General features: G+C 32.3%; 2 protein-coding genes across 3 annotated transcripts; both read right to left on the reverse strand.

Annotated features, from left to right (window-relative positions):
- Positions 1-9,213: 9,213 nt before the first annotated feature.
- Positions 9,214-16,811, reverse strand: LOC107623420 (phosphoinositide phospholipase C 6). Its single transcript, XM_016325668.3, has 9 exons — positions 16,235-16,811; positions 14,051-14,247; positions 13,778-13,913; positions 13,341-13,565; positions 12,865-13,067; positions 12,050-12,167; positions 11,289-11,441; positions 11,098-11,184; positions 9,214-9,719 (listed from the first exon to the last, which is right to left on the reverse strand). Exons 1-9 carry the CDS (start codon positions 16,547-16,549, stop codon positions 9,426-9,428), a joined length of 1,728 nt encoding a protein of 575 aa, XP_016181154.1. The 5' UTR covers positions 16,550-16,811; the 3' UTR covers positions 9,214-9,425.
- A 1,466-nt stretch (positions 16,812-18,277) lies between these two features.
- Positions 18,278-22,391, reverse strand: LOC107624328 (phosphoinositide phospholipase C 6). Of its 2 annotated transcripts, XM_016326829.3 has the most exons (9): positions 21,864-22,391; positions 20,735-20,931; positions 20,500-20,635; positions 20,079-20,342; positions 19,775-19,986; positions 19,564-19,681; positions 19,083-19,235; positions 18,911-18,997; positions 18,278-18,709 (listed from the first exon to the last, which is right to left on the reverse strand). In XM_016326829.3, the coding sequence occupies exons 1-9, from the start codon at positions 22,200-22,202 to the stop codon at positions 18,413-18,415; spliced, it is 1,803 nt and encodes a 600-aa protein (XP_016182315.1). In that variant the 5' UTR covers positions 22,203-22,391; the 3' UTR covers positions 18,278-18,412. The 2 variants fall into 2 exon arrangements, with proteins under 2 accessions (XP_016182315.1, XP_020969428.1); XM_021113769.2 differs by lacking the exon at positions 20,500-20,635 and having other exon boundaries at positions 20,079-20,205.
- Positions 22,392-27,081: the final 4,690 nt, after the last annotated feature.

The following is a 27,081-nucleotide window of genomic DNA, read 5'->3' on the forward strand; positions in this document are numbered from 1 at the left end:
TTGCTTGCTAAGAAATTCAGGAGAATGATGAAGTAAAAGGAACGAAACAAAGGAGGTAATTCAAGGAAACAAAAAAAGGATTTAAGCAAGGTCATTTGCCACAACTGCAGAGAAGTTGGGCACTACAAGTTTGACTGTCCAAAACTGAAGAAAGAGGACAAGCCAAAAAGGAAAAAAAAAGAAAAGACTCATGGCATCTTGGGAAGACTTGGAGAATGACTCTGAAGATGAGGATGAATCTAAGACTAAACCCCAAACCTGCCTCATGGCCGATCAAACTGAAGAGGTACGTTTCATTGAACCTACTACTGAAAACCTTCATCTTAAATAAAAAATATGAACTTGAATCTCAAAATACCATTCTAAAGGTAGAAAATAGTTTTCTCAAAGATAAATTAAGGGAAACTGAAATCGCTGTTGATCTTGTTGAAGAAAACAGGCAGTTAAAGGCTGAAATTAAAGGCTGTGAGAAACAACATTCTGGGATTACATATCTAAATTGTTTTAAGGAAAATGAAAGGTTGCATAAAGAGCTAAAAAGCCTAAACGAGGACCTAGCTAACTTTGCTCAAAGTTTTAAAAATTTGAATCAACTTTTGGCTAGTCAAAAACCTCTCTGTGATAAAGCTAGTTTGGATTTTCACAAGAAATCTGACAAGTTTATTGAAAAATCCCCTTTTTCCAATATGGCTTCTACCTCGAATGACATACGATTTCAAAATCCAACAAGTTTAAAAAATCAGCAACCTAAAAGATTTTGTAGACTATGCAATCAGAATGGGCATTTTTCAATTCAATGTTTCATGAGTGAGAGAATGATTTGAGACAAAGTGTACAAGGTAGTAGGCAACTACAATGGTCTTGACCAAAGAAGATGGTTTAACATTAAAGAATCCAAAAAGATTTGGATACCTAAGGTCACTTGAGTATTTTTTGTAGGTTTGCCTAGCATCCAAGAGTAGAAAAGACAACATGTGGTATATGGATAGCAGATGCTCTAGGCATATGACCGGAAAGGCTACATTCTTCATCAAGCTTGATGAGTATGATGGAGGATTTATAACTTTCGGTGATAACAGTAAAGAAAAAATAGTGGCCATAGGTAAAGTTGGTAAGAACTTCTCTTCCTTCATAAATGATGTTTTACTTGTTAATGGATTGAAACACAACCTACTGAGCATTAGCCAATTGTGTGATCTTGGATATTTGGTTATTTTTAGAAAATTGGATTGCTTGGTTGTTTGTGAAAAATCGGGTGATATTTTATTTGAGGTAAAAAGATGCAACAATGTGTATGGACTTACTCTAGAGGACTTAAAAGATCAAAAAATAACATGTTTTACCTTTATTGAATAAAAAAATAGCTTTGGCATAAGAAATTGGGACATGCTAGCATGTACCAAATTTCTAAGCTTGTTAAGAAAAATCTGGTTAGAGGAATTCTAAATATTAAATTTGACAAAAATATTACTTGTGAAGCTTGTCAATTAGGCAAACAAGTAAAATCTTTTTTAAAACCAAAGATGGAATTTCTACTAAAAGACCATTAGAAATGTTGCATATTGATCTTTTTGGTCCCACTAGAACTCAAAGTTTGGGAGAAAAATACTATGGTTTGGTAGTGGTTGATGATTATTCAAGATATGGATGGGTTCTTTTCTTGACTCATAAAAATGATGCTTTCTATGCCTTTTTTTCTCTTTGTAAAAAGATTCAAAATGAAAAGAATTTAAAAATTGCCCACATAAGAAGCGATCATGAAAATGAATTTGAAAATCAAGATTTTGAAAGATTTTGTGATGAATTTAGAATTGCTCACAACCTTTTATGTCCTAGAACACCTCAACAAAATGGGGTTGTTGAAAGAAGAAATAGAAGTCTTCAAGAAATGACTAAGGTAATACCTTGTGAAAATGATGTTCCAAAATTTTTGTGGGTTGAAGCTGTAAATACAGCTTGTTAAATTCTAAATAAAACCATAATTAGAAAGGTTTAAAGAAAACCTCCTATGAGCTATGGAAAGGAACTCCCCCTAATCTTAAGTACTTTCATATTTTTGGATGCAAATATTTTGTGCTTCACAACAAAGAAAACCTTGGAAAATTTGATCCAAAATCATATGAAAGTATGTTTGTTGGGTATTCAACCACTAGCAAAACTTATAGAGTTTACCTTAAAGAACATAGAACTATTGAATAGTCCATACATGTATCTTTTTGTGATGCTAACTCCATACTCAGTGCAATTTTAGATGATGATGCAGGAAGTGAAGCAGAAGCAAGTCCTCAAGTAAATCAAGCAAATCCCAAATCTGTTCCAACTGTGAAAAATGACAGTCCATAAATGGCTCGTCAAATTGGAGGAGACATTTTTATTTTGTCTCCTGACTGAGTAGGAGAATCTAGAACAGTGAACTCATCAGAAACTACTCAAGACAAAGTCTCTTCTCAAAAGCCACGTGAATGAAAGTTTTTGAAGGATTACCCTCATAAATTCATCATTGGTGATCCTTCACAAGGAATAACCACTAGATCCTCAAGCAAGAAGCAAGTGGAAACAGGCAACGTAGCCTTCTTGTCCCATTGGAACCTCTCAATGTAAAGCAAGCTCTTAAAGATCCCTCATGGGTAAAAGCCATGGAAGAAGAGCTAATCCAATTTGAGAAAAATGAGGTTTGGACACTTGTACCATACACAAATGATAAAAAGATAACCGGTACTAAGTGAATTTTTAAAAATAAATTGGGTGAGGATGGGTGTGTTGTTCGTAACAAGGCTAGACTAGTGGCTCAAGGTTAAGATCAAGAGGAAGGCAATGACTTTGATGAGTCATTTGCCCCGTTAGCAAGAATGGAAGCAATCTGTTTGCTTCTTGCCTATGCTGCCCAAAAGGGCTTTAAAATATTCCAAATTGATGTTAAATGTGCCTTTCTAAATGGTTTCATTGATAGAGAAGTATTTGTAGCCCAACCCCCTAGTTTTGAAAACAAAAATTTTTCAAATCATGTCTTTAAACTTTCAAAGGCCCTTTATGGCCTTAGACAAGCTCCAAGAGCTTGGTATGAAAGGTTTAGTGCCTTCTTATTAGAAAATGAATTTCAAAGGGTTACTACCAATACTACTTTATTCATAAAAGCATCTAATGATGATATTTTACTTGTTCAAGTTTATGTGGATGTCATAGTATTTGGTTCGGCAAATGAATCATTGTGTGAAGAGTTTGGAAAACTAATGACTAGTGAGTTTGAAACGAGTTTAATGGGAGAATTAACTTTCTTTCTTAGTCTTAAAATCAAATAAACTCCTTGTGGTATTTTTATTCACCAAGGGAAATATACCAAAGAATTAATCAAGAAATTTGGTTTAGAAAATTCCAAACCAATAGGAACTCCCATGCATCCAAACACTAAACTTGACAAGAATGAAAATGACAAAGATGTTGATGAAACAAGGTATAGAGGAATGATAGGATCTCTCATATATCTTACATCCTCCACGCCGGACATTATTCAAAGTGTGGGTGTATGTTCTAGATTTCAATCTCACCCAAAAGAGTCTCATCTTTCGGCCGTTAAAAGAATCATTAGATATATAAAAGGCACATGTGATCTTGGCTTATGGTATCCTAAATCTAATGAGTTTTGTGTAGTAGGGTATTGTGATGCAGATTATGCGGGAGATCGAGTGGATAGAAGAAGCACTTCGGGAATGTGTTGCTTTCTTGGAAATTCCCTAAACATGTGGTCAAGCAAAAAACAAGCCATTGTTGCTTTATCCACGGCTGAAGCTGAATATATCTCCGTATCTGCTTGTTGCTCACAATTAATTTGGTTAAAAACTCAATTAGAGGATTACAAACTGAAAATTGATAGTATTCTCCTGTTTTGTGACAATATGAGTGCAATAAACATTTCAAAAAATTCTGTGTTGCACTCTAGAACTAAGCACATTGAAGTAAGATATCATTTTATTAGAAAACATGTGCAAAAGGGTACTATTAATACTCAATTTGTAAAATCTGAAGAGTAACTGGCTGATATCTTCACTAAACCATTATATGAAGATAGATTTTGTATGCTGAGAACAAATCTGGGAATGAGGGATTTTAATTCTGTTGAATAAATGGTAATTTTCTAGTTTCTGTGTGTTTTTGTCTCGTAGACAGCAGGAAAATAAAACTGGACAAGTGAGGAACTCTTAAAAAGGAGGAAGGCCTAATCAAGTCCAAGAAATCTGGTACTCTAAGCCTAAGTCTGTTACAGTATTCTTTGGGCTTGTGTAAGACAAATTTTGTTATATGGGCTCATTATTTTAAAAATCATAATTTACTTATTTGATTTAAAATTTTTTTTTTCACGAATTTTCACATCATTCTTCTTTAAGATCTTATCAAGGTCAACTTTTCATGGCAAGTCTTTTCAGTTACCATAATTTAATTTTAAAATTCTATTTGTTTTGAAACTGTTTTATTAATTGTTTTTGCTTTAAAAGAGAAACCCCCTCTATACATTAATGGCGGTTGGCACCTCATCTCTCTCTACCATCCTTCCTCTTCGCCACTTTCTATCTTCTTTTTCTCTATTTCTTCTCCTTCAAAATGAGAAAGAATTTACCCACAAAAAGGAGTAACCAAATTTAAATCCCCTCCAAAAATACTTCTTCATCCAAACAACCCCAGACACACACTCACATTCATATCCATTCAGACTCCTCTTCTTCTCGTTTATCTCATTCTTCTGAATCAATGGTGCGTAAGGTCATTCACCAAAAGGGTTCATCTGCACGCAAGGAAGCAGTTTCCTCCCAAGGAAAAGGAACGAAAGGTAAAGGGCCCATGCATGAAGAGGATAAGCCTCCATCTCCTCATCCACAACGTTCCTCACCACCTCGTCTCTCTACTCCACACCCATCTGGACGTTCTGCCCCTTCTCAACGTTCTTCTCGAGGAACTAGATGTTCTATTCTTCAGAATACCCGAGAGCCCCCCAACCTAGACTCACTGGATTTCAAAAACAAATATGGTAAATCTCACTCTTTCTATGATCCCTATCGCTTCGTATCCTGTGCAGCCTATATATGAGTTTCACACTCAAGTTTTGGCAAACCGAAAACTGTGTGCTTCATTTGTTGTTGATCTTGAAGCCATTTCTGTTAAAGGAATTGATTTCAATCCAACTTTCATGATTTAAAATGGTCCCCCATTTTTAAAATTAGAAAACTGGTTTATCCATATTTAGTTCGTGAATTCTATGCCAACCTGATTCTTCACGAAGGTGAACTTCATTCGTTTGTCAAAAACACTCATTTCACCTTGAGCAATGAAACCATAAGTGCTGCCCTGGAGTATGAGGACATAGGGGTCAGGGTATTCATGTATGAAAAGTGGGACAACCATGTTGGAATCACCCATTAGGATGTCCTGGCTCGAGTTTGTGAAAATTTTTCTTCAATGGACGGAATCACTCTCACACACAAAGTCCTTGGACCTGTTAGGGGTCTATTACACCGTATTATTACTCACATTATCATGCCACAGAGTGGATCTTATCAGAGGGTGATTGTCTATGACACCCTAGTGCTCTATGCCATCCTGAACTCTGATCCAATCTCTTTTGCTGATTTGATGATTCGACATATGTGGGATTGTGTAAAAGGTGATAAAAAGAGTAACTTGCCCTATGATGTGTTTCTGACTTGTGTGTTTGAGTACTTCGATGTTGATTTAAGTAATGAGCCTGTTGAGAATCGAGTATCTACTATCAAAGGAGGTGGAGTACCGAAAAATGTTAAAGGCAAAAAGGTAAAAGGCACTAAGGCCTCTGTTTTACCTGAAAGTGAAGATGAAAGCCTTCTCTCTGCTGCTGGAACCTCTGACTCTAACAAATATCTTTTCTCTGGAATGATCAAAGAGGTTCTTTTAGAATTTGCAACCATGTCCAAACAAATGGTGAAATCTAGCAAAGAAGCTAGAAAACTTGCTTTGCAAAATGAGAAAGCTTGGCTGAAATCCCATGAAAGGGTGAGTTTGTTCATCAAACATCTGGATTCAACTGATGAGGACATGGATCATTCCTAGAAAGAAGAGGATATTCTGGAATCTGATGTCGAATCTTCTGATGCCTAAGTTTGTCCCCTGTTGCCGCTACAGATGAATGCACTTCTATTTTGCTCTCTTTGAATTTGACTTAGTTGAACTATTTTTCATTTGACTTGGATGCCTGTACTAAAATTTGATACTATTTTTTTATGCATGAACTATTATGGATTGCATTGTTTGCTCTCCTATGATTACAAGTAACCCTCCTTGATGACAAAATGGGAAGAAAAAGAAAAAAGAAGGGCTGAATTAAAACTGTGTTGTTTCATTCTATTTCATTTGATTGGCTGTCCTATTTTAGTACCCTGTTACAGTGTTCTATTTTATGTTTTGATTTGGCCCTGTTTTAAGCACCCTGTGTTGGTTGTTTTGAAAAATTTATGCTCTGTTTTATTGGTTACATCTATCCCTTGTTCTTAAGGTGTTTGATAAGTAATCCCCTATATAAATCAGGCTCGGTTTTAAAGGTTTCAATCCTTGAAATTTTTATCCTTTAGGAACCCCTTGGAGCTTGTACAGAGTTTTTGCTTTCTTGAATATTTTGTTAATCGAGCAGACATTAAGGGGAGCACATTGAACGAAAGAAAGGGGAAGAAATTTACAAAATCTTCAAAGGGAAGTTCTCTAACCTAACTCCTTCAATTCAGTTTTAATAATGTTTGTCACCAAGGAGGAGATTGTTGAGTTTGGAAAACTGAAATGATGATCAAATATTATTAAAATATAAATTAAAAAATTATTAAAATTATTATTAAGTATTCATTTAATTATTTCCAATAGGTTGTTTGATGATTTTGGTTAAGTGTGCAGGGAAGCAACTTAATTTTCAATAATGGGCTAAAAGCTAAATAAGCCCAATTTAATTAATGAACAAAATCAGCCCTATACCAAATTAATTTAAAAATAGTGGCTGAATATTAAAAGAAAGAAAATCAAATTAGCCCAAACCTTCCTAAAGTCCATACGGTGATCTCAAAATCAATGGGTCTCACTTTGCAAAGTCTTCACTCTTCAATTACCTAATCCCCTAGTTAAAGTGACACATTTCCCAAGTACCAATTCACATTGCAAAGTCTTCATTTCTTGTTTATTGGGACTTGGAATTCAATTGAGTTTAATTTCCCTCATAGCTTTCACCAAAAGCTTTCTCTCTTCTTTCTCTCTTCTCTTTTGCTTCAGTCAAATTATGAAACTCATCCAAGAAAAAGAAAGAAAGAAATGGAAATTTCAGAGGTTAGATTTGAAAAAAGACAAAAGGATTTTTGCCAAATCAAAGCAAGAAAAAAGGCTATAGTCTAGTTGCTAAGCTCCCTTGGTCAAAGCTCAACAAAAGTTTGTTTCTTCATTTGTGCATCATCGAGGATCAAGAAGAAAGGCTCCAAGCTCTCATACATGGAAAAGGAAACCATGGAGAACGTGAAGCCACCTTGGATCAGATGCTCATCAATGGTCAGAATCAATTCTTGGGGCCAAAGTCAAGATCAATGACCAAGATTGAAGAAAATGAATGAAAAAGGTTGAGAGAGGTACATGCAAACAGATTTGGTTTCTCTCTCTCTCTCTCTTCTCTGTTCGAACCACTGCTACTCTAAGGTTGGAGAAGAAGTTGCTGGGTTGGTTAAACCGGTTTCAAACTTAGAAGCTTTTCCTTCTATATTAAGGGTGAACGGCCAAGGGTTGAGATCAACGAGAGTAAGTGAAAAAGCACAGAGTTCTGATAGGCGTCATAGCTACCCAAAAGCTGCCTGAGTTCTTCTCCTTCAATGATGTTCATTTAGTTTTCTTTTTCTTAGTTTTGTCTGTCTGAGTCTCATGGTAAAAGGAAAACATGGTGAGGTTTGTAAGAAAAAGCCATTGAGAGGAAAAAGACAGTGAACAAAATTAGAGAAAAAGCTATAGATGTCTCAGAATTTCTTTGTACATCTTTCTTTTGTGAGTCATGATCTTGTGGGGATTCCCTTACAAGTTGGGTTAGCACTTTGCAGTTGAAAGCTTGGTTTGAGTCCAAGTCAAATTCAGATTGGGGTTAGAATCTGGATTTGTCCCAGATAGGATGGGTAGATCCTAGGGAAGAATTGACGTTTGTAATATTGAAAAAGACAGTGAAATTCTATCATTATTGTGATGGAGACTGGATGTAGGCTACATTGCACCTAGTAGCTAAATCAGGATATATTTGGTATCATTTCTTCTTCTCTACCTCGTTTCTGTTTCTGTTACTCATGAGATAAAATGAAAAATGTCTCTCAATTTGTTACGAGACAAAAGTGAAAATATCTCCTCAAGTTTGTTGAAAAGGTAAAAGTAATATTCTGCGAAAAAGGAAGTTAAGATTCAACCCCCCTTCCCCCCTTCTCTTAGCCACTTATTACCATCAATCCTCATCATTATCACTTCTGCTTCTACTATGTAACCATATTTTATTATTATCGTTATCCCCTCTACTGTCATCATCACTAATACAAATATATGCTATCTTATTTTGTTTTTTATTCCATGTTATTTTTTCTCTTTAAAAGATTTTCGTACTGCAATTACTTTTTTTTACGACATCATTCTCAACAATAGTTTTTATCAACTTAATCACCGCCGATGAAAGAATTTTTCAAAAATAATCTTATTAATAGTTTGTGAGAGTTTAAAACCTCCATAAATTACAAATAAAATCTCCATAAAATTAATTTTTGTTATTATTTAACAAATTTTTTGACAAAAAATCATATTATCCTAAAATAAAAAAATTAAAGACCAAAATATCTTTTTTTTTAAACAATAAATATTTTATTTTTCATAAAAATAGACAAAAATTAAGTTAAGTTTTACTCAAAAATAAAATATTCCTCCAACACCATCTTTCTTTCTCTCTTTGAGAATCATCAACTCCATCTTCTCTCCTCCATCCCCATAAAACCACAACCATCCACGTCTTATCCCACTCAAAACTCCGATACTCCTCTGCTACCGGACCTCCATATTACTACAACTAGCTAACATTTAATTTGACTAAAATTCCAAACTACCACCATATCAACTTGCTTTTTTAACCATCTATATAATTCTATAATCTTATTTTATTCGGAAAAAATATGAATTTTACTCTTCACGATCCCAACTAAATTCCACGTAACATTTCAAAATAATTCAATTATCTGTCAATCAAATATATGCCTAAAAAGGTCAAGTTCACACTAATTAAAAACCAATCCATCTGCCTAATGCCCTGAATATATATCTATTATATATGTAAAATGATCAGAAGGATAAACAATCATGAATAACATATCCGATATCTATCACTATATGGTCATTATTATATATTATATAATAATTCATTTGAATTGAAACCGCATTAAAAGCTTGACAGATTTATATTTCTCGCCCTTTTCATCATAGAGAGGGACTGAACGAAATCCAGACTTGAGCTCTGTGACTGGCAAACATGTCTGGCCAGCAAAATCATCCTTCTCAGTTCTATTTTCTTCTTTAACTTGTATACGTAGCAAAGCCAGATCTGGGACACTTAATGGGAATTCAAACTCTTCTTCCCACACGGGAAACCAGTTATTTTTAATTGTCTTTGTTTTCTTCTTCGCTCTATCAGCAGGTACTCCAGCAATATCAATCTGTTACAAATTGGTTAAAAAGATGTTAAATGTAATATGTATTATGTATTACTTATTCAGAAACCTAGCCATGATGACCTAAAATTTTGCAACGTGTACACTAAACACCAGCCATTTGAAATACAAAGTGGTTAATTTGGTGACTGACTTTTGAGTTTTGATGCACAAATAGCATTTTTGAAGATTTTGTACTCAAAATTATATGTCTAGAACTAGAAGTGTTTCGTAATAAAGAATACAAAGACGTAGAAAATGGAAATGAAAAAAAGGAAGATAAGTTGTGTCTTTGTTGCCTCTGTTGGCAAAGTACCACCTATGCTTGGTTACAGCTGAGTACGGTTTCTTTTTTCAAATTAGCTCAAAATTACTACATTTTGGATAAATTTTTATTTATCTTTTAATTTCTTTTGTTCCAAAATTATCTAGATTTATATTCTAAGATGTCAAATTGACTATTAGACTATTTAAGTATTTATTTTTTCATTCAACACCAATTATTTAAATTACTTTAATGTGATTGATGAGGTAAATAAGTTGTATCACATACTATGCAAATATAGTATGAGATATCATGGTGAGTCACAGTCTATTCACGGATAGATGAGATGTGGACTCAATCTAAATTGAGTCTACGCCTCATTCAACGGGAGTTCGAGTGCGACTTGGCACGGTAGGGTTAATAGTTAAATTAGTTATAAGACATTTTTTAAATTTGTTTCTAAAAATTTTTTCAATCAAATTGATCTTTTAAAAATTAGGAATTAATCATATCTGTCTTTCAGTTATTCTGTTCACAATTTTTGTCAACGATTGATGATATAAGATGTTAACTGAGAGTATACATGAACATGACACATAACATGTTCAATTGGACGTTAACTAAATATGTTTAAAAAAATCTATCAATTTAGTCACTAGGTCATATTGGGAATAGGATTTTTGTAATTAAAGAAAATGACTAAATTAATAATTTTTTATAAATATATTTAGTCAATATCTAATTAGATATATTAGGTGTTATATATATTATCAATTAACGTTTTATAGCATCAATCTTTAAAAAAAAATTGTTAATGAAATAATTAGAGGACAAATATGATTAATTCATAATATTTGAAGGACCAATTTAATTAAAAAAATCTTTCAAAAATGAATATAAACAATATCTCATCTTCTAGAGACTAATTTGACTATTGGTACGATATCTATAGAAAAGATACACATAACATTTTTCATTTATCAATGTTGAAGTATATGGACTACGGTGTCAGACGATCTTTTCACAGAAAGTCAAGAAACAAATGTTCAACTATCTCAACTGTGGCTGGTTGATTAGTGTTCCAAAATTTGGAGTATAGTCAAATTAGCAAACTCATACCTTCACATAGAAGTCTGGTGGTGAATGGGAATCGAAGTCCGTTAGGCTGAAATCTGAGCTCCAACCTGTCCCCAAGTAGACTTTTACCTAAAGGGTGAATGAAGACTTTCAGAAGATAGTAGTAAAGTAATTTTTCAGATGATAGTTGTCACCAAGTATTAGAAACAAAGGAATTAATTGATTTCCATCACCTTTAATGTCTTGTTCACCGGCAATGTTCTTTTAGGATCGAAAACCTCGTTATTCGGACCTTTTTCGACAAGAAAATCAGGTTTTTTCACATAGCCACACCCTCCATTTGCTTTGAACATCCCTTGCATGAACCAAAGTGATTTGCCATGCCCCTAATGAAGAAGGAAGCTACAGATGTCAGCACTCAGCGTTACTGTTGAAAATTGAGTGACTTGTGAAGAATCTTACAAGTTACAATATCACATAATTTACAAAAGGGTGTGCTAAAAAACATAAAAGAATTTGATAATTTTGTCGAACTAATGGATATCAAGTTAGTGTACATCTTTATAACTAGAATTTTCAGCAATCAAATCTTTCTTGGTCCATTTGTAGCTTATTCAATGTAAAATATGAAAGTAGAATCTTGGAGCAACTGTTGAGTTGTCTCGGTGTGACTTCAAGATCACGGTTCAAACCATAGAGACAACAACTGATGTAATTGTCAGCTTAGGCTGCGTACATTAGACCCTTTGAATGTGGCTCTTCCCCAGATTTTGTGTTAACAAGAGATGCTTGTGTACCAGGCTTTTTTTTTTTTTTATCTGGCTAGCGCACACGAGTAAGGAAATCAATATAGATTACCGGTAATTATCATTACTGGTAATCGTAATCACAATTATCAAATGCATGATAGAAATAAATGTACGTACACACGTAATAAATGCTAAGCCCAAACCGGTTCACTAGAGTGGAAAATAGATACTGTATAAGTCCAAACCTGCATGTTAAATGCAACCATCTGAGCTCCATGCGTCCATGCTATGTGTGGCTTGTAATTAGAGGAGGTTATGCGTGTTCCCTTTGGATACACTCTGAGAATATTCTTCTGGGTGAACCTAGAAAGAATTTAATAAAAAGAAAAAAAAAAGAAACACGTCTCATTTTTGGTTGGTCTAAACCATAAAGAAAAAGCAACTATAAGCTTTGGGGTTACAAACAGTTATATTATTGAAAAATTTTCAAGTATTCCAGGAATACTAGTGTTCAAGTAGTTTCAGGCTTTTAGCTATTGATATCAATCATGTATATATTTTATTATAGAGATTAATGGTTAAAGCCACTAGAATACCAATATTTCTTGAATATTTGAAACACTTCCTATATTATTAAATAAAACTCAACCTCAAAAGTTAACTCAGGTGACGAAAAGAATATTCTCTAACATGTTTCAACATTAATGAGATCATATCTTTGAGCAATATGAGGCTTTTAATAAGCCCTCCTCACACTAAAGATTGGATATTTGAATCGTGAAGTTTACATGACTAGACATGTATGTATGATCCAACTGACAAACACAGGATAGGCTTAGATACCATGCAGAAACGGTATCAAGTGGTGGTGAAGCACAAAGAATCACCACCCTTGTGAATGTACAAGAGGTATCATTATATACAAGTTATGCTAATTGAGCTAATGCCTAAGCTAAAGCTACTCTAACTGTATTAACTACCATAGCTAACATAAATATCATAAACTTATCTAACTTGAAATAACTGAATTTACATTGAGCACAACATTTTCGAAAATTACCTTACAATGTCAGGTGCAAAAGATTCAGAAGCCTTTTCAAGTTTACTTTCACTTAAGCTCAAACGCTTAACTTTACCAGCAACCTTCAAGTCTTCCTGAAAATCACCCTTTGATTTGCCAGCATGGATTGTAATCAGACGTTTATACTTAGGTGCACTCTCCTTGTATGATTTTTCATCACTTTCATTCAAATCTTCCACATCCTGACAAAATGAATCACAGGAAATGTCATTTCCGGTCCCTGGCCTAAAGGACAAAGTGCCCCCTCCATAATTTGAAAATTCCTAATCGGTCCCCAACTATCCAAATAACTGGTCTAAGCGGTTCTTGACAAATGGTCAAGGATCGAAAAGAACATTTACTCAATAAATAAACTACCACTTCAGTAGCTGGGGCATTTAGGCAGTTCAAATTCATAATAAAAGCTCCCTTGATCTACCAAAGAGAAAAACCAAAGTCTTCATCTCTATACTCACTTTGTCATCACTTTCCACTTTATTAGTAACATCTGGTGATTGTGATCCTTTGTCAGCTGATTTCGTTTTTTTGTCTTCGTCGTCACAAGATTTGGAATCAAGATATTCTATTGGTGGTTTAGTTGATATGAGAATTCGACCTTTCAACGATTCTGGGGAGGGGAATTCAGACAGCAAATCTGTCTCAGGATAATAAAGCAGTTCCCCAAATATTTCAGTCACCATCTGCACATATGAAGATCGAAATTCACATTCAGTTCGTAACAAAATAGGGACATGAACTTCATCCTTGAGTAGGAAGCACAAGTGGAGAAGTAGTACTATTTTAACATAGCTCATTGTACTCTATGCCAAAACATAATCCACCCAACCAATACACAAGCCCGAATTATGACGATGACTATGTTCAAGAAGTATTTCTCAAAATGGATACCTACCTCTGCAACTACAGCCTGAAGATCAGGAGTAAGGTGGTCTTCAAAAGTTATAATGACAGGATACTTAGATGTAACAAAAGCATGCTCTCTTATGGACCACAAACATTGCCTTAGTGAGACGGGAGTGGTAAGAGTTCTGCAGAAACACAGTAAAATTTGATGAAGTAATTTGATTCAGTTGCAATCATGTATCTCACAAAACGGCAAGATAAAAATATAAGAAGGAAATAGTCTTCCAACTTTTACAATATTGAAGTGAGGATCAGCTTGCACCTTCCATGAAAAACCTCAACATCATCTTTAGTTGAATTCGGCCATAAATCAAGTTCAATCACTCGCACACCTCGTACCAAAGCATCTATGATTGGCACATCACTGCAATCACTGGTTAGTTGGTTCCCAATCAGATAGGAATTGTGCCCGGTAAATATGAAATAATGTGACAATGGAGCATTCATATCATGATGTACCTGGAATATCACATCATTCCATCTGTCAATAAGAGACAAAGGGTGTGTTTGCGAGTTCTGATTTGGAGGGAAAGGGAAGGAAGGGGAGAGTCTAAAACGTAAAGCTTATCTATTTTTTATACTTTAAACCCTTCTCTTCTCTTCGCTTCCTTTATTTCTAAAATCAAAACTCACAAACATACCTTTAAACACTTAAACGACCTTCTCTTTTATAGTTATAGACCAGTTTTCCTTAGTTTACAATTTTTTTTTTCTGTTTGCCTTCTTATATAAATTTAACCTTAACAAAGATAAGGACAATGAACCAGTAATTTTAAACAATTATACAAGCTCAGAAGTCAGAAGTAACAACATTGCAGTCTAATTCCAAACCTCATTCTTTCCAGGATAATATGGATTTTGAACTAATAATATAGAGATATAAGCAAGAAAACACTGCAGATGCATATTTATTGTCTATAAGCAATAATCTTTTCACCTCTTAAGGGTGCTATTAATTTCTCATTTCTCTAACTATTCCTTATTGGAATTACTCAAAAGAAAAACTATTATGTCATCCCCAACATTAGAAAAAAAAAGAGGGGGGAGGGGGGGGGGGCATGAAAACCAAGCATTATGGGGGGATGAAAACCAAGCATTATAATTGTTAAAATTACTTTTACTGTTTAGCAAGTAATTTTGTCTAAATTCAGTCTGACAAGCTAAGTACAATCAAAAGATATGGACCATACATGGTGTACTGTTCACAAGTCACAAATTCATGAATGTTAGTAAGATATTTGATAACTTGCAATGTCAATTTTGTCACTGATGAGGATAAGGATAAGGAAAAAGAAGTGGCCAGTGGGCCAAGCAACAAAGAAATTAAGGAAATGAAACCAAAAGTAAAGGCTAGGAAGGAAGCTAAAATCATTTTCATAAGAAATGTATTATTTGCACTACTTTTATATATATATCAAAATGTTATACCTTCTTTTAATAATAAAAAGTTAAAAACTTGTTTTCTTAATATTACAAACTTTTTTAAACTTCTATTACAAAAAGAAGATATACTCCCAAGTGTAGTAAGGGTGGCACATTTATTATTTTTCTTTTCAAAGTGGTTTACATGGGCCCCAGTTTTCTGTAGTCCTTTAATATTTCACCAATCTTTGTCTCATTTGTTTTCTCTGCTTCTTTTGTATAGGGAACAGGAGGCATTGAATGAAAATTCGGATAATTGAAAACCAGGGAAAAAAAATATGTATTCATCCGAATGAGGAAAACAAAGCAGGGAAAAAAGAAAAATCCTCATGTGAGACAATTTCTGATTGAATTAAAGTTAAACAAGAAACTTCAGTGACAGACACTCTGATCTGAACTCTGAAGCCATTGGTACGTAACATGGGGCAGTTAATTAGTTAAGCACCACAGCGTAAATAACAACCAATCACTCCAGACAACAGAAACAGTATCCTACTATCCTATATGATCCAGAAAACTTAGCTTGCTTCACCAAATTCTGTTTTATTGATCAACAATAACACAAGTAAAAATACGGATTAGTCTTCAATGCACTATGCAAGCACATCCAAGTATGTCCCTCCAGAAAAGGAAGAAAAAAAAAGTTTGACTGTATCTTATCTTGTACTAAAATATTTACATTATTATTCTATTAAATTTAACTCATTTAATAATGCAAGTTTTCTGATATCCTAAAGGAAGCGGAAAATTTTCATGCTAGTTACAAATTAGCTATCGCATAAAATACATATTTAATATTCATAAAAATATTTAATTATTTCGTCAAAAATAAGTTTTTTGGTAGAGCGTCAAAAATAAGTTTGATTATATTCTAACGAAAAAATTACTAATTATTTTATTATAAAATGTTATGTTAGTAACAGAGTATTTTGTTAAAAAATTGTGTAAGGAAAAAAAAATATTTCCTAACAATTTTTTTTTTTCTTTTCTTTGGGAAAGAAAGAGGTGGAGAGAAAGAAGTGACCTCCGATTTGAAGGGAGCATTGAGATCGTCGCGTAGGAGGAAGTGGAAGAAGTCGTCGAGGGTGAGTCCGTCGTCGGTTTTGTGATCTCCTTTGAGCGATTGAATGATGCGAAGGGAGTCGTCGGAGGTGCATTGGGGTTCGCGCTGGTGATCGGTGAGAAAGGCGAGGAGGTTGTCGGCGGACATGGAAGTGGCGCCGGCGGAGGAGAAGGAGTGGAAGGCGTGGAGGACGTCAGAGGGAGGTCCGGGCTCGGTGTTGGTGAAGGTCTTGTTGAAGCAGCTGAATTGCTTGTAGGTGTATGTGTGGGTGGCCATCGCGATGAAACGCTGTCGTTCTATCAAAGCTGTTGTTTATTGTTGCTGCTGCTGCCGCAGTGAATATGGTGGTTATATTATATGGATGTGTTTTTGTGAGAGAGAGAGAGAGACAGAGAGAAAGAGAGACTATAAATGGAAGCCGGTTGAAGCGCGATGCTGTTTCCATTTTGCGTGTTTTTCTTTGACATGCGTGTTTCTGTCTGGGTTATGCGTGTGTGTGTAATTGTCTACTCTTAACAAAAATATTATAGGTTAAGTTGTTATATATTTGACTATTTGTATATATTTATGTGTTATTTAATTAATTTTAATATATATTTTATAAAAATAATTGATTTTTTTTATAAATGTAGTATGGTTAATTATTTTATTTTATATCTAATTAGGTTATATATGGTTATACTAAAGTTTAATTTATTTTTTTTCTTTTATGTCTATGTAACAACTTTAATGAAAGTGTTCTAGAAAGATTGTTCTCATCATAGCTAATTTTTACAAATAGATAGTTGAATTGGGGGTAGATTTGTGAAAATTGATTAAGTAAAGAAAGATTAATACGAGAGATTAAAGGTTGTGGGTTCGACTTTCTTATCTTTGGTTAAAAAAAAAAACAAAAAATAAAAAATCAACGTAATTAATTTAAAATTTTTAAAGGACCAATTTGATTTAAAAAAAAATTTGGAAATCAATTTAAAAAACGAGTGAAAGACGATTTTGACTATCTACGAGTCAAAATAACACTGGTTTAATTAAGTTCATATGAGTTTTACACTTGTTATTAAATTTAAATGCCTTTTATAACACATAATATTAATATACAGAATTTGTTTATTCAATTTGGAAACTCAAATTATGATTTAGATAAATCATGAGACATTCTTCTATCAAAATTTTCAATCTAGTGTTCGCAACTTTTATCCTACTAAAATTAATCTGACCTAATTTATATCTACTTCTAATAGATAATTTAGTACAATTAAGTCAGATCTAATAAAATTCGACTTTAATCAATTTAAATATTGGTTTTGGAATTTTGAAATCCGAACTATAACTCAATTACTCGAATAGGATAATATTAGTTTTAAAAATAAAATATCATTATATATATACAATTTTGTTAAACTTCAAAATTTAGATAGTGTCAAATTATAATATTTATTTAAATATAAATTTGATGATGTATTACTCTTTATTTATCTTTTTTATTATTACATATTATTTATAGAATTTTTTTTTATTTTTTTATCTTTTATTTTTAATTAAGTATTTGATTATCTAAAACTGATTCAATTCGAGTTTAATCAGTTCAAATTGGTTCATGTCCACTCAAATTCACTCATTTTCCTCCGATCCAATCGGTGAACAACCCTTCATTTTCTTTTGTTTTATATGAGAAATCATTGAAGCCATTAAGATTGATTTAATGGTGAAACGTTTGAAAAATATACGTGAGATCCTAAATAAAATTCTATTATGGTTCTGGTAACCAAGAAAAAAATATGAAAAATCTGCCATGCTATATAGGTCAGGTGGGCTAGCTTGAATACTTCTTTACCATAAATGGCGAAAAAGCTGTTTCATATTTTTTGTTGTGTGACAATAAATGTTAGAAAGCTACACAGTTAAAGAAAAAAAGTAAAAACCTTCAGTTATACATCGATTATCCATTATTTGACAAATGACAAGTACACAAATAAACAGCAATCATGTGTGACAAAATCTTAATGAACAAGAACATCCAAATTCAATATATTAGTATATTACCATATTGTTTTCATTGTTAAATATCAACATTCTTTTCAATCATCCTAACCTAAGACTACATAGTACATTTAGATAAACTATGTGCCTACAATTCATTCAAAATATTTCAAGCTGAAACCTCATTAGAAGCTTCACAGATTTAAATTTCTTTCCCTTCCTGTCATGCAGGGCGACCGACCGGAATCCGAGTCGTAGTTCGGATACTGGTAAACAAGTCTGCCCTGCAAAATCATCCTTCCCCTTGTCTTTATCCTTTACTTCGATCCGCAGCAAAGCAAGCTCAGGAACTGTTAAAGGAAATTCAAACTCTTCATCCCAAACAGGAAGCCAATTGTCCTTGATTACCCTTGTTCTTTTCTTTACACAATCAGTTGGCACCCCAACAAGACATACCTGTCACAAAATTTTGATTACTTCTAATCATAAATAAGTATCTAATGGTTTATAGTCCAAAGTAAAAGATGAAATAATCAAAGAAAAAACTTTGTTGTTAGTAACAACAATATTCATGATCAATGATGAAACATAGCATTAAATTTTAATGGTGAAATATCAGTTATGCTACTAAGAGACATTGAGAATTATGAAACTGACCTTGGTGTAAAAATCTGGAGGAGAAAATAGATCAAAGTGTGTTGCACCGAAATCGGATCTCCAGCCAACACCTAGGTAAACATTTACCTGTTTTGAACAAGAAAATGTTAAGATTTCATGAAATAACCAAATTTTATTGTTTTATAGAAGGAATCATAAACTTAACACTCACCCTTAATATCTGCTTCACTGGCAATGTTCTTCTAGGATCAAACTCGTCTTCATGTGAATTTTTTCGGGTCAGAAATTCGGGCTTTTTAACATAACCACATCCTCCATTTGCTCTAAACATTCCTTGCATCAGCCATAGCGATTTGCCATGCCCCTATCGAAAAACAAACATTGAATGACTGAAAAGGCTTACATTCCAGTAGTTTTCATAGTATGAAAATTGGTGATGTGAATTCTGATATTTGTTGGACCAAACTCTTGGAACTTTATCCCTAAGAAGTTATGCTTTTGACAATACACTCCTTGACACCATTTTGGACAGATTCATATCATAATATGACTGATCATAAATCAAACCCAGAAATCATACTAATTCATAAGTAATGCATGAAAATAGACAAAATGCCGAAAGAAGAAACTTATGCTTCATAAGGTTCTCTACTAGCTTCTCATGCATTTTGGATTGGACATAACTTTCTAACCTGCATATTGAATGCCACCATTTGAGCTCCATACATCCACCCTAAATGCGGCCGAAAGTTTGTGGATTTGATGCGTTCTCCTTTAGGATAGACTCTCAGTATATTTTTCTGTGTGAACCTGCAAAGCATAACAATGAGTATCAAGTAGTCAGTTACAGAAATAAGAATAATCTTCAGCTACAAGTAATCTTGAATTAAGTTTGATAGATACCTAATAATGTCTTTTCCATGAGATTCAGAAGCACTTTTGAGTTTCTTCTCACTCAAACTTAGCCGTTTAACTACTTCGCTATCGGCTTTCAGTCGATCCTTCACAGAACCTTTTGATTTCCCACCATGGATTGCAATCAAGTGTTTGTATTCAGGTGCATTTTGCTGGTTTGGTTTGAAATCACATATATTTGTGTCTTCATCACTTACATTCTGCTATGCATTAAAGACAAACATAAATGAAACAAACTAGCAAATCGATTTTCTTTTTCTTAAAAAAAAATGAATATATATGGTTCTCTCACATTCTCCTCAGTTGTCAATTGAGCCATGGAATCTGGCAATTCCACGTTCCATAATTCTTCTTCTTCTCCGGAGGACGGTTCGCTTTCATTTTGCATATGGTTATTATTGCTGCCCTTGTCCATAACACTATTAGAATGAGCATATTCTTTAGGAGGTTTGGTGGATATAACAACTAGATTTTTCAATGATTCTGGTGAAGGGAATTCTGTCAAGTAATCTGTCTTGGGATAATAAAGCATGTCTCCAAATATTTGAGTTGCTTTCTTCATAGACATAAAGAACAAAGATTAAATCCATGATGAAAAATCAATAGCTAAGAATTGCTCCCTATTTAACTAGATGATTAGATGAATTCTCTTTCTCTTTATTTTTCTTCTCTCTTCTTTGTTTAGGTGGGAATGAATCAAAAAGAATACCTACTTCTGTGAATTTGGCCTGAAGTTTTGATGTTAAGTGGTCTTCCAAAGTTAGTATCACTGGAAAATCAGATTTGACAAAAGCATATTTCTTTATGGATTCCAGACATTTGGTTAGTAAAACTGGAGTGGTAAGAGTCCTGCTCAGTTATGACAAGAAATTCATCAAACAAAAATATAAGAACTTTTGTTCTTCCTTTACTACATTAATAACTCCACAAGATCAGTTTTTATGGTACCTTCCGTGAACTACTTTAATACCATCTTCATTTGAAGATGGCCACAGATCGAGTTCAATCACTCGAACTCCTTGTTGCAAAGCCTCAATAATCGGCTTGTCACTGCAATCACTTGTGAGTTGATTCCCAGTCAGATAGGAATTGTGTCCAGTGTACATAAAGTAATGTGACAAGGGAGCACTCATATCATGGTGAACCTGAAATGTCATATGATTTATACATTATCAGAAAGAAGTTAAACCATTTACCTTAAATACCATGCCTCAGAGCAAATCCATTATGAAAGGCTATAGAAAACAGTAAAACACAATAATACTAATAATAAGCAAAGTAGTAAATTATGTAAGCTAAGCATGTAAGTTTTGTTCTATCATTGATTTTTGTTTTTATGTAACTCTTAGAAATTTTAGAGCTCATTTGTTTCTGCATTCACACCAACATTATTTGTTTTTGTTGCAAGTTAGGTTGCAACATTTTGTCCTACAATAAATAAATCATTCCATTCTCTGAAAGTTGTGATATTGCACTTCTCTCAACAAGTGGAAAACATAGCATGGTACATTGAAAACATGGTTAAGTTAAAAAGTATTAAAACTAAGAATTTAATTTTTACATATACTATCAATGTATAAAAAGAACAAAAAAGTACGTAGATATCCAATTATATACCGTCACACCAGCAAAAATGTTTCCCCAACCATTCACTAGTTTTGGAGTCTTACAAATACAAGTATATAATCGGATAACAATGTAGTATTCTTATGTTACTTAAACGCTTCCTATTAAGTCAAGAGTGATATACGCCTTACTACTTAGGCATATCTTGATCATATATCTACTATGTTTTTTTATAGATGATTTAGATTTATAAGAGTAATTTCTTATTCTAATTGACCAAATTTTTTATAATATAAAATTTGTAATAAATAAAAATTTAAATATTTAGTTTAGCATATAAATATATAATACAAGGAGCATCGGCATTCTTTGATTCTTACTATAGTGTACAACAATTAAAATAGCAAACTAATGCAGATGAATAACAGGCTTGCAAAATTTTTCTAATTCACTCATCTATCTGATCCATCAAAATTCAAACATATACATAGAAAGATAAAAGATCATATACCTCAGTTTTCAATGGACCATTGAAATCATCAAGAAGCAGAAAATTGATGAACTCCATGAGGCTGAGCCCTTGTTCCCTACTTGTAGTGTTGGAATTCCCAGCAATTTGCAACAAAACCACCTCCAAATCCATTAAGGTGCAGTTCTTATCACCTTGATGCTCCAACATGAACCCTAGAAGCTGATCATTTGACATGTATTCCCCACCTTTTGCAAACATGTGAAATGCTTCCTTAATGTCCAAAGATGGTTCTTGCTTTTTCAATTCAAATTTTCTGGTCAAGAAATTCAACACCTTGTACTTGTAGATCTCCTTTTTCATCTCCTTTTTCTTAACCATTTTGCCCTGCTAATAATCAATATCACCCTCTCTCAAATGATTTGGAAGTGAAACAGAGGATACAGAAGATAAAGTGAAGAAGCTTTATAAGACTTAAAGAGTAATTAGAAGTGAGTCAACTTTGGAAACACAGCCCTCCTTTTTTTCTTTCTCTGTTTTGATTGGCAACAAAACGGTCAAAACCTTAAACCTCTTTTGTCTTCTTATAAAATATATTTTATTGGTACTACCTTGCCATTTTCCTTTGATCTGTGATTGGATAATGGATACTCGGACATGTTCATGCGCAAATTGCAGTCAAAAGAAATTTAAAAAAAAAAAGGTTATTCAATCTTTTTTCAAAAATAAGTTATTTTTCAATTTTTAAAATTATTAAAATGTGGAGGTTAGTATACGAATACAACACATATTGTTTTAAATTAAGTTTTTTTCCCTTTATTTTAGCATTTATCAAGTATAATGTTAGATAATTTTGTAATTCTATTCTAATGAACATTTATTGTATTTCTTAGCTAGTTCTCTTTTTACTGTCAATACTATTTCATATTAATTTCTATTCTCTCTTCTTTAACTAATAAATACAACAACAATAATAATAAGTATATGGTTAAATTATTTTTTCAATTTTTATAATTTTATCAAATTTTTTATTAAGTCTTTATATTTTTTTTAATTGAGTTGTAACATTTTGAATTTTTTAAAATTAAATAATTAGTTATTTATGAATTATTATATTTGTTGAAATTTTATTTTTAAAAAAACTTTTTTAACAAAAATAATTAAATTGAATTTTATGATTATTGAAGTTTAATTTAATTATAACTTATTCTATTAGTTTGAATTATTTATTAAAAAATATTTTGATAGGCAAAATTAAGTTAATCTTTTATTATTATTATTATTATTATTATTATTATTATTATTATTATAAATGAGTTCATTATGTATATATAATAAAAAAAATTATTAACAAAGCTATTAAAAATATATATATATATATATATATATATATATATATATATATATATATAAATAAAACTTGGCTTTTATATATATATGATCGTATATCCTTGAACCTTTATTTAATGGAATTATGATACTTGATTAGTATTATTGAAGGATTACCATGTGTTCATAACACTCAGCGGAAGAAAAGAAGGTAATCCTAAAGATTTATTTTTGTGTTTAAATTTTATTCCAATAATATACAATATATAGATCAGATCTAAATACCTTTAGACGCTTTAGTAAAAATCACTTTCTCCTTCGATGGTACGAAGGCGCTATGCGTATCCACACCGAGAACAACCTTTGCTGTCAACTCCTTGACCAATGGATATCTGATCTAAATTGAGAAACCTCTTGCAACTCTTTGCACGCCATAAAATTCTCCCAGAATCAGGTTCACATACATTTATGTGTGTAGAGATAAAGGAATAAAACCCTTGTGTTTTATTCTCTATACTTTCTTCTACTCTTGGCATACATATATATAGTATGAGATTTGTTACTGATTTTAAATTTGATTCTCAATTCAAATTTAAATCATATCTTGAAATTCTAAATCTGAATCCTTCAAATTTATGAATCATATCATAACTCAATTTGAAACAGAATCATCCAAATTTAGAATTCAAGTTTACAAATAGAATAACTAATTATTCTCAAATCTCATTTACTATTATCAATTATCATACTATTATTATATTCTTGGTGCTAGCAAAGAATATAATAATATTCCATTTGAATCAATATAATTATTTATTTGATCAAATCAAAATAATAATTAAATAATTCTATAGCAAAGATTAGAACACTCGTTAGTGTGGTACCCCATAGGTTCAATACTAAGCGAGTAGTAAATTAGTCATACTAAATTTACTAATCAAGGTTGGCATCTAGCAACACTCCTCAACGACCCAATAGTATGAAGTAATATATTTTTACTAAGAACCTCAGAAGAACAAAGTATAATTCCTTCCATCTTTCCAGTTCTTGGTTAACCCTTAGAGTATGGTTTAATTGTCAAACTCTAACTTGTTACCATTATTATAATGAACTGTGAATGACCTAAGAAACTCATTTTTTCATTCATTCAATCCCGTTGGCTAAGGTTTTATTCATCTCAGTTATTATAATTATAGAGCTCAAACTCTTTACCGAGAGTTGACGGATTCCTTATTGACTAATCGTTAATTTTACAAGTATTTAAATCATACCCAATATCCATTCAACTAGCACCCTAGGGTATTAGGTGTCCAGAATCAAAGTATAATAAATACATTGTTAATTACTATGACAGTCGCAGGTCAAAGGAAACTCTATTCCTATATTCATCTTGAGAATATCCTATTGACAAATATGCGGTAATTATAACTATTAGGAATTCTCAGAGTGAGTAAGTTTAATGGTCATATCTCTATATGCACCATCTGTATATATAATTTAATAAATGAGATCTATTAATCTTCATCCAATGAAGACCATTATATATATATATTGATCTTTCCGGATTATTAATGTCATTTTTAATAATTCTATGACCAAGAACAATTTAGATTAAATTATAAAAGATTTATCTCTCAATATTATGATCATTATCACAATGATAAATATCTAAATTTAATCAAGAACCTTATTATATTAACATTTTAATATAATAATAATAATAAATTATTTGACACATAATTGATTGAATTGTGGTCATACTTCTTATTCTCAATAATTATTATTTAATATTAATTTCCTTTATTCCTTTCTTTTGGCTTAAGCCATTAAAGAAATAAGAAAAAAAAAAAAACAAGGAAAAGCTAAACTGGCTTATTTATATATAAGCATATATATACATAATTGACACATGTTTTTTTTATTATAACATTAATCATCCATTATCATTCTTCATTTCTTTCTTATTACCACCGAACAAGAAGAAAGAAAATAAGGGAGAGAGAGTCCGAAGCTTGCATAGAAGAAAACCATAACTCCTACTGAAATTCTGGCTTCAATTTCTTGAGATCCGTAATTTCAATAAAAATTTAATCTGATAAAAGTGTTCATATCTTCCTCTTTTATACGTTAACATTATTTTTATTAAGTGAAAGCTGACAGTGATGTAACACCCTTTTTTTTTGAATTCGGTCAATTGGAGTTCTAGGAGGCACAAACGATTTTTGACGTTTTTTTCTTAAGTAGCTCAGTCAAAAAGCTCCTCCGAAAATTCTGTTGTTGTGATTTATACTCGAAAGTAGGGTTTCAGTAAATTCTTAATGAATAAATGTGTATTGAATAAGTGAATTGATCTTGTGATTGATTTTTGATTGAATTTGACTTAATTTATGTTGAATTTTTGTGATATATTGATATTTGTGATTAGTTTGGGTTCAGTCAGTTTAAGTACAGTCAAGAACTGAATTATTTTGATGAATTCGAGACTGGAATGTTGTTGGTGATCAAGTGGAATTTGTGAGATTTGATGATGACATTGAGATTTAGTAAGAAATAAATTGATGAATTGATGACTTGATTTGAGATATAAAAATAGTTTGATTTTGGAAGCGGTTGAATTTTTAATTGGTTTGATTTTATAAATGTTTTGATATTAGAAATGATTTTGATTTATTGTATTATTTGAAAGAGTTTGATAAATCGTTTGGATAGGACCCGAGAAGGGTGGCAAAGTTCGAGTTTTAGGGGAGATGTTACAGAAATTTTGTTATAAAATTTAAGACTTTGTTTGAAATGTTATATAAAAAAAGATTGGATTTGAGAAATTGTATTATTTGATTTTTGATTTATTCAGAGAATAGTTATTTTATGATTTTAAATTATTTAAAAAAAGTATTATATTTTAAGGCTGATTTAAAATATGAAAAGGGCTTATGTTTTGAATTTGACTTAAGAATTTCATTCAGAGGAGTTTAAGTGAACTTTAAAAGTAATTGAATTTTGATTGAATGATTTCATTTTGCGACGTCTTGGAAAAAGTTAAAGAATTAGTTTTACGGATGAAACTGGGGTTGGTTTTTGTTTTGAAATTAGTTCGGAACTCTTGATTTGTATGATTTAGTTTTGATTTGATTTAGAAACTTTATTTAATTAATTCAATTTAAGAAAACAATGATTATTAAGGATTTCTAACGAACTTAAGAAAATGAGATTGGTTGTTACTCCCCTAAAGTCTAGAAGCCTTGCTGAGGGGTTAAACTAATAAATGATTTTTCTTTGTCTTTTGAAAGAAGAATTAGTTTAAGTGAAATTGTTTTAAAGGTTTTGGTGAATATCACAAAGAGGTGGTTTTGGTTTTAAAAGAAACAGAGAAGATAAATCAGCACGTGTGATTATGGAAAGTTCACGAGAGGGTGACGATAGTATGGTTAAGGTGTCGAAGAATAAATGTTAATAAGTCGTGGGCTTTGTTTGTGATTGTGCGGGGATGCTCGTAAATATAGAATGGCTTTCAAGAGAAGGGGTCACATGCTTTAACTGGAGAATCAGCACCTACAAGTACTTGCAGAGGTCATGTTCCACATACTTCAGCTGGAGAATCAGTGCCTGCAAGAACTAGAAACTTGTAGAAGTTATGTCGCTGGAATGCCTTATCCGACTTGCGAGATGGATTGCGTTGGGTGCGGGTCGAAACCGAAAAATGAGCTCATTACCTGCGATAGGACTAGACATGCATCATGCTTGTTTGCGCATATCTCTGTGATTGTGTGTATGTGCTGCATGACTGATTGACTTCTATGTTCTTTTATTATTTATACTTATAAGTGTTCTCACTACTAGAAAACTATTTATTACAAATGGATATTTCCGACGGATTTTATCCCACGGAAATACAGACGGAATTTCAGAGGGATTTTTTGTCGGAAAATAAAAA

This window comes from Arachis ipaensis, chromosome B10 (genome assembly GCF_059453495.1).
Source record: "Arachis ipaensis isolate K30076 ecotype BB chromosome B10, ASM5945349v1, whole genome shotgun sequence".
Taxonomy (NCBI): Eukaryota; Viridiplantae; Streptophyta; class Magnoliopsida; order Fabales; family Fabaceae; genus Arachis; species Arachis ipaensis.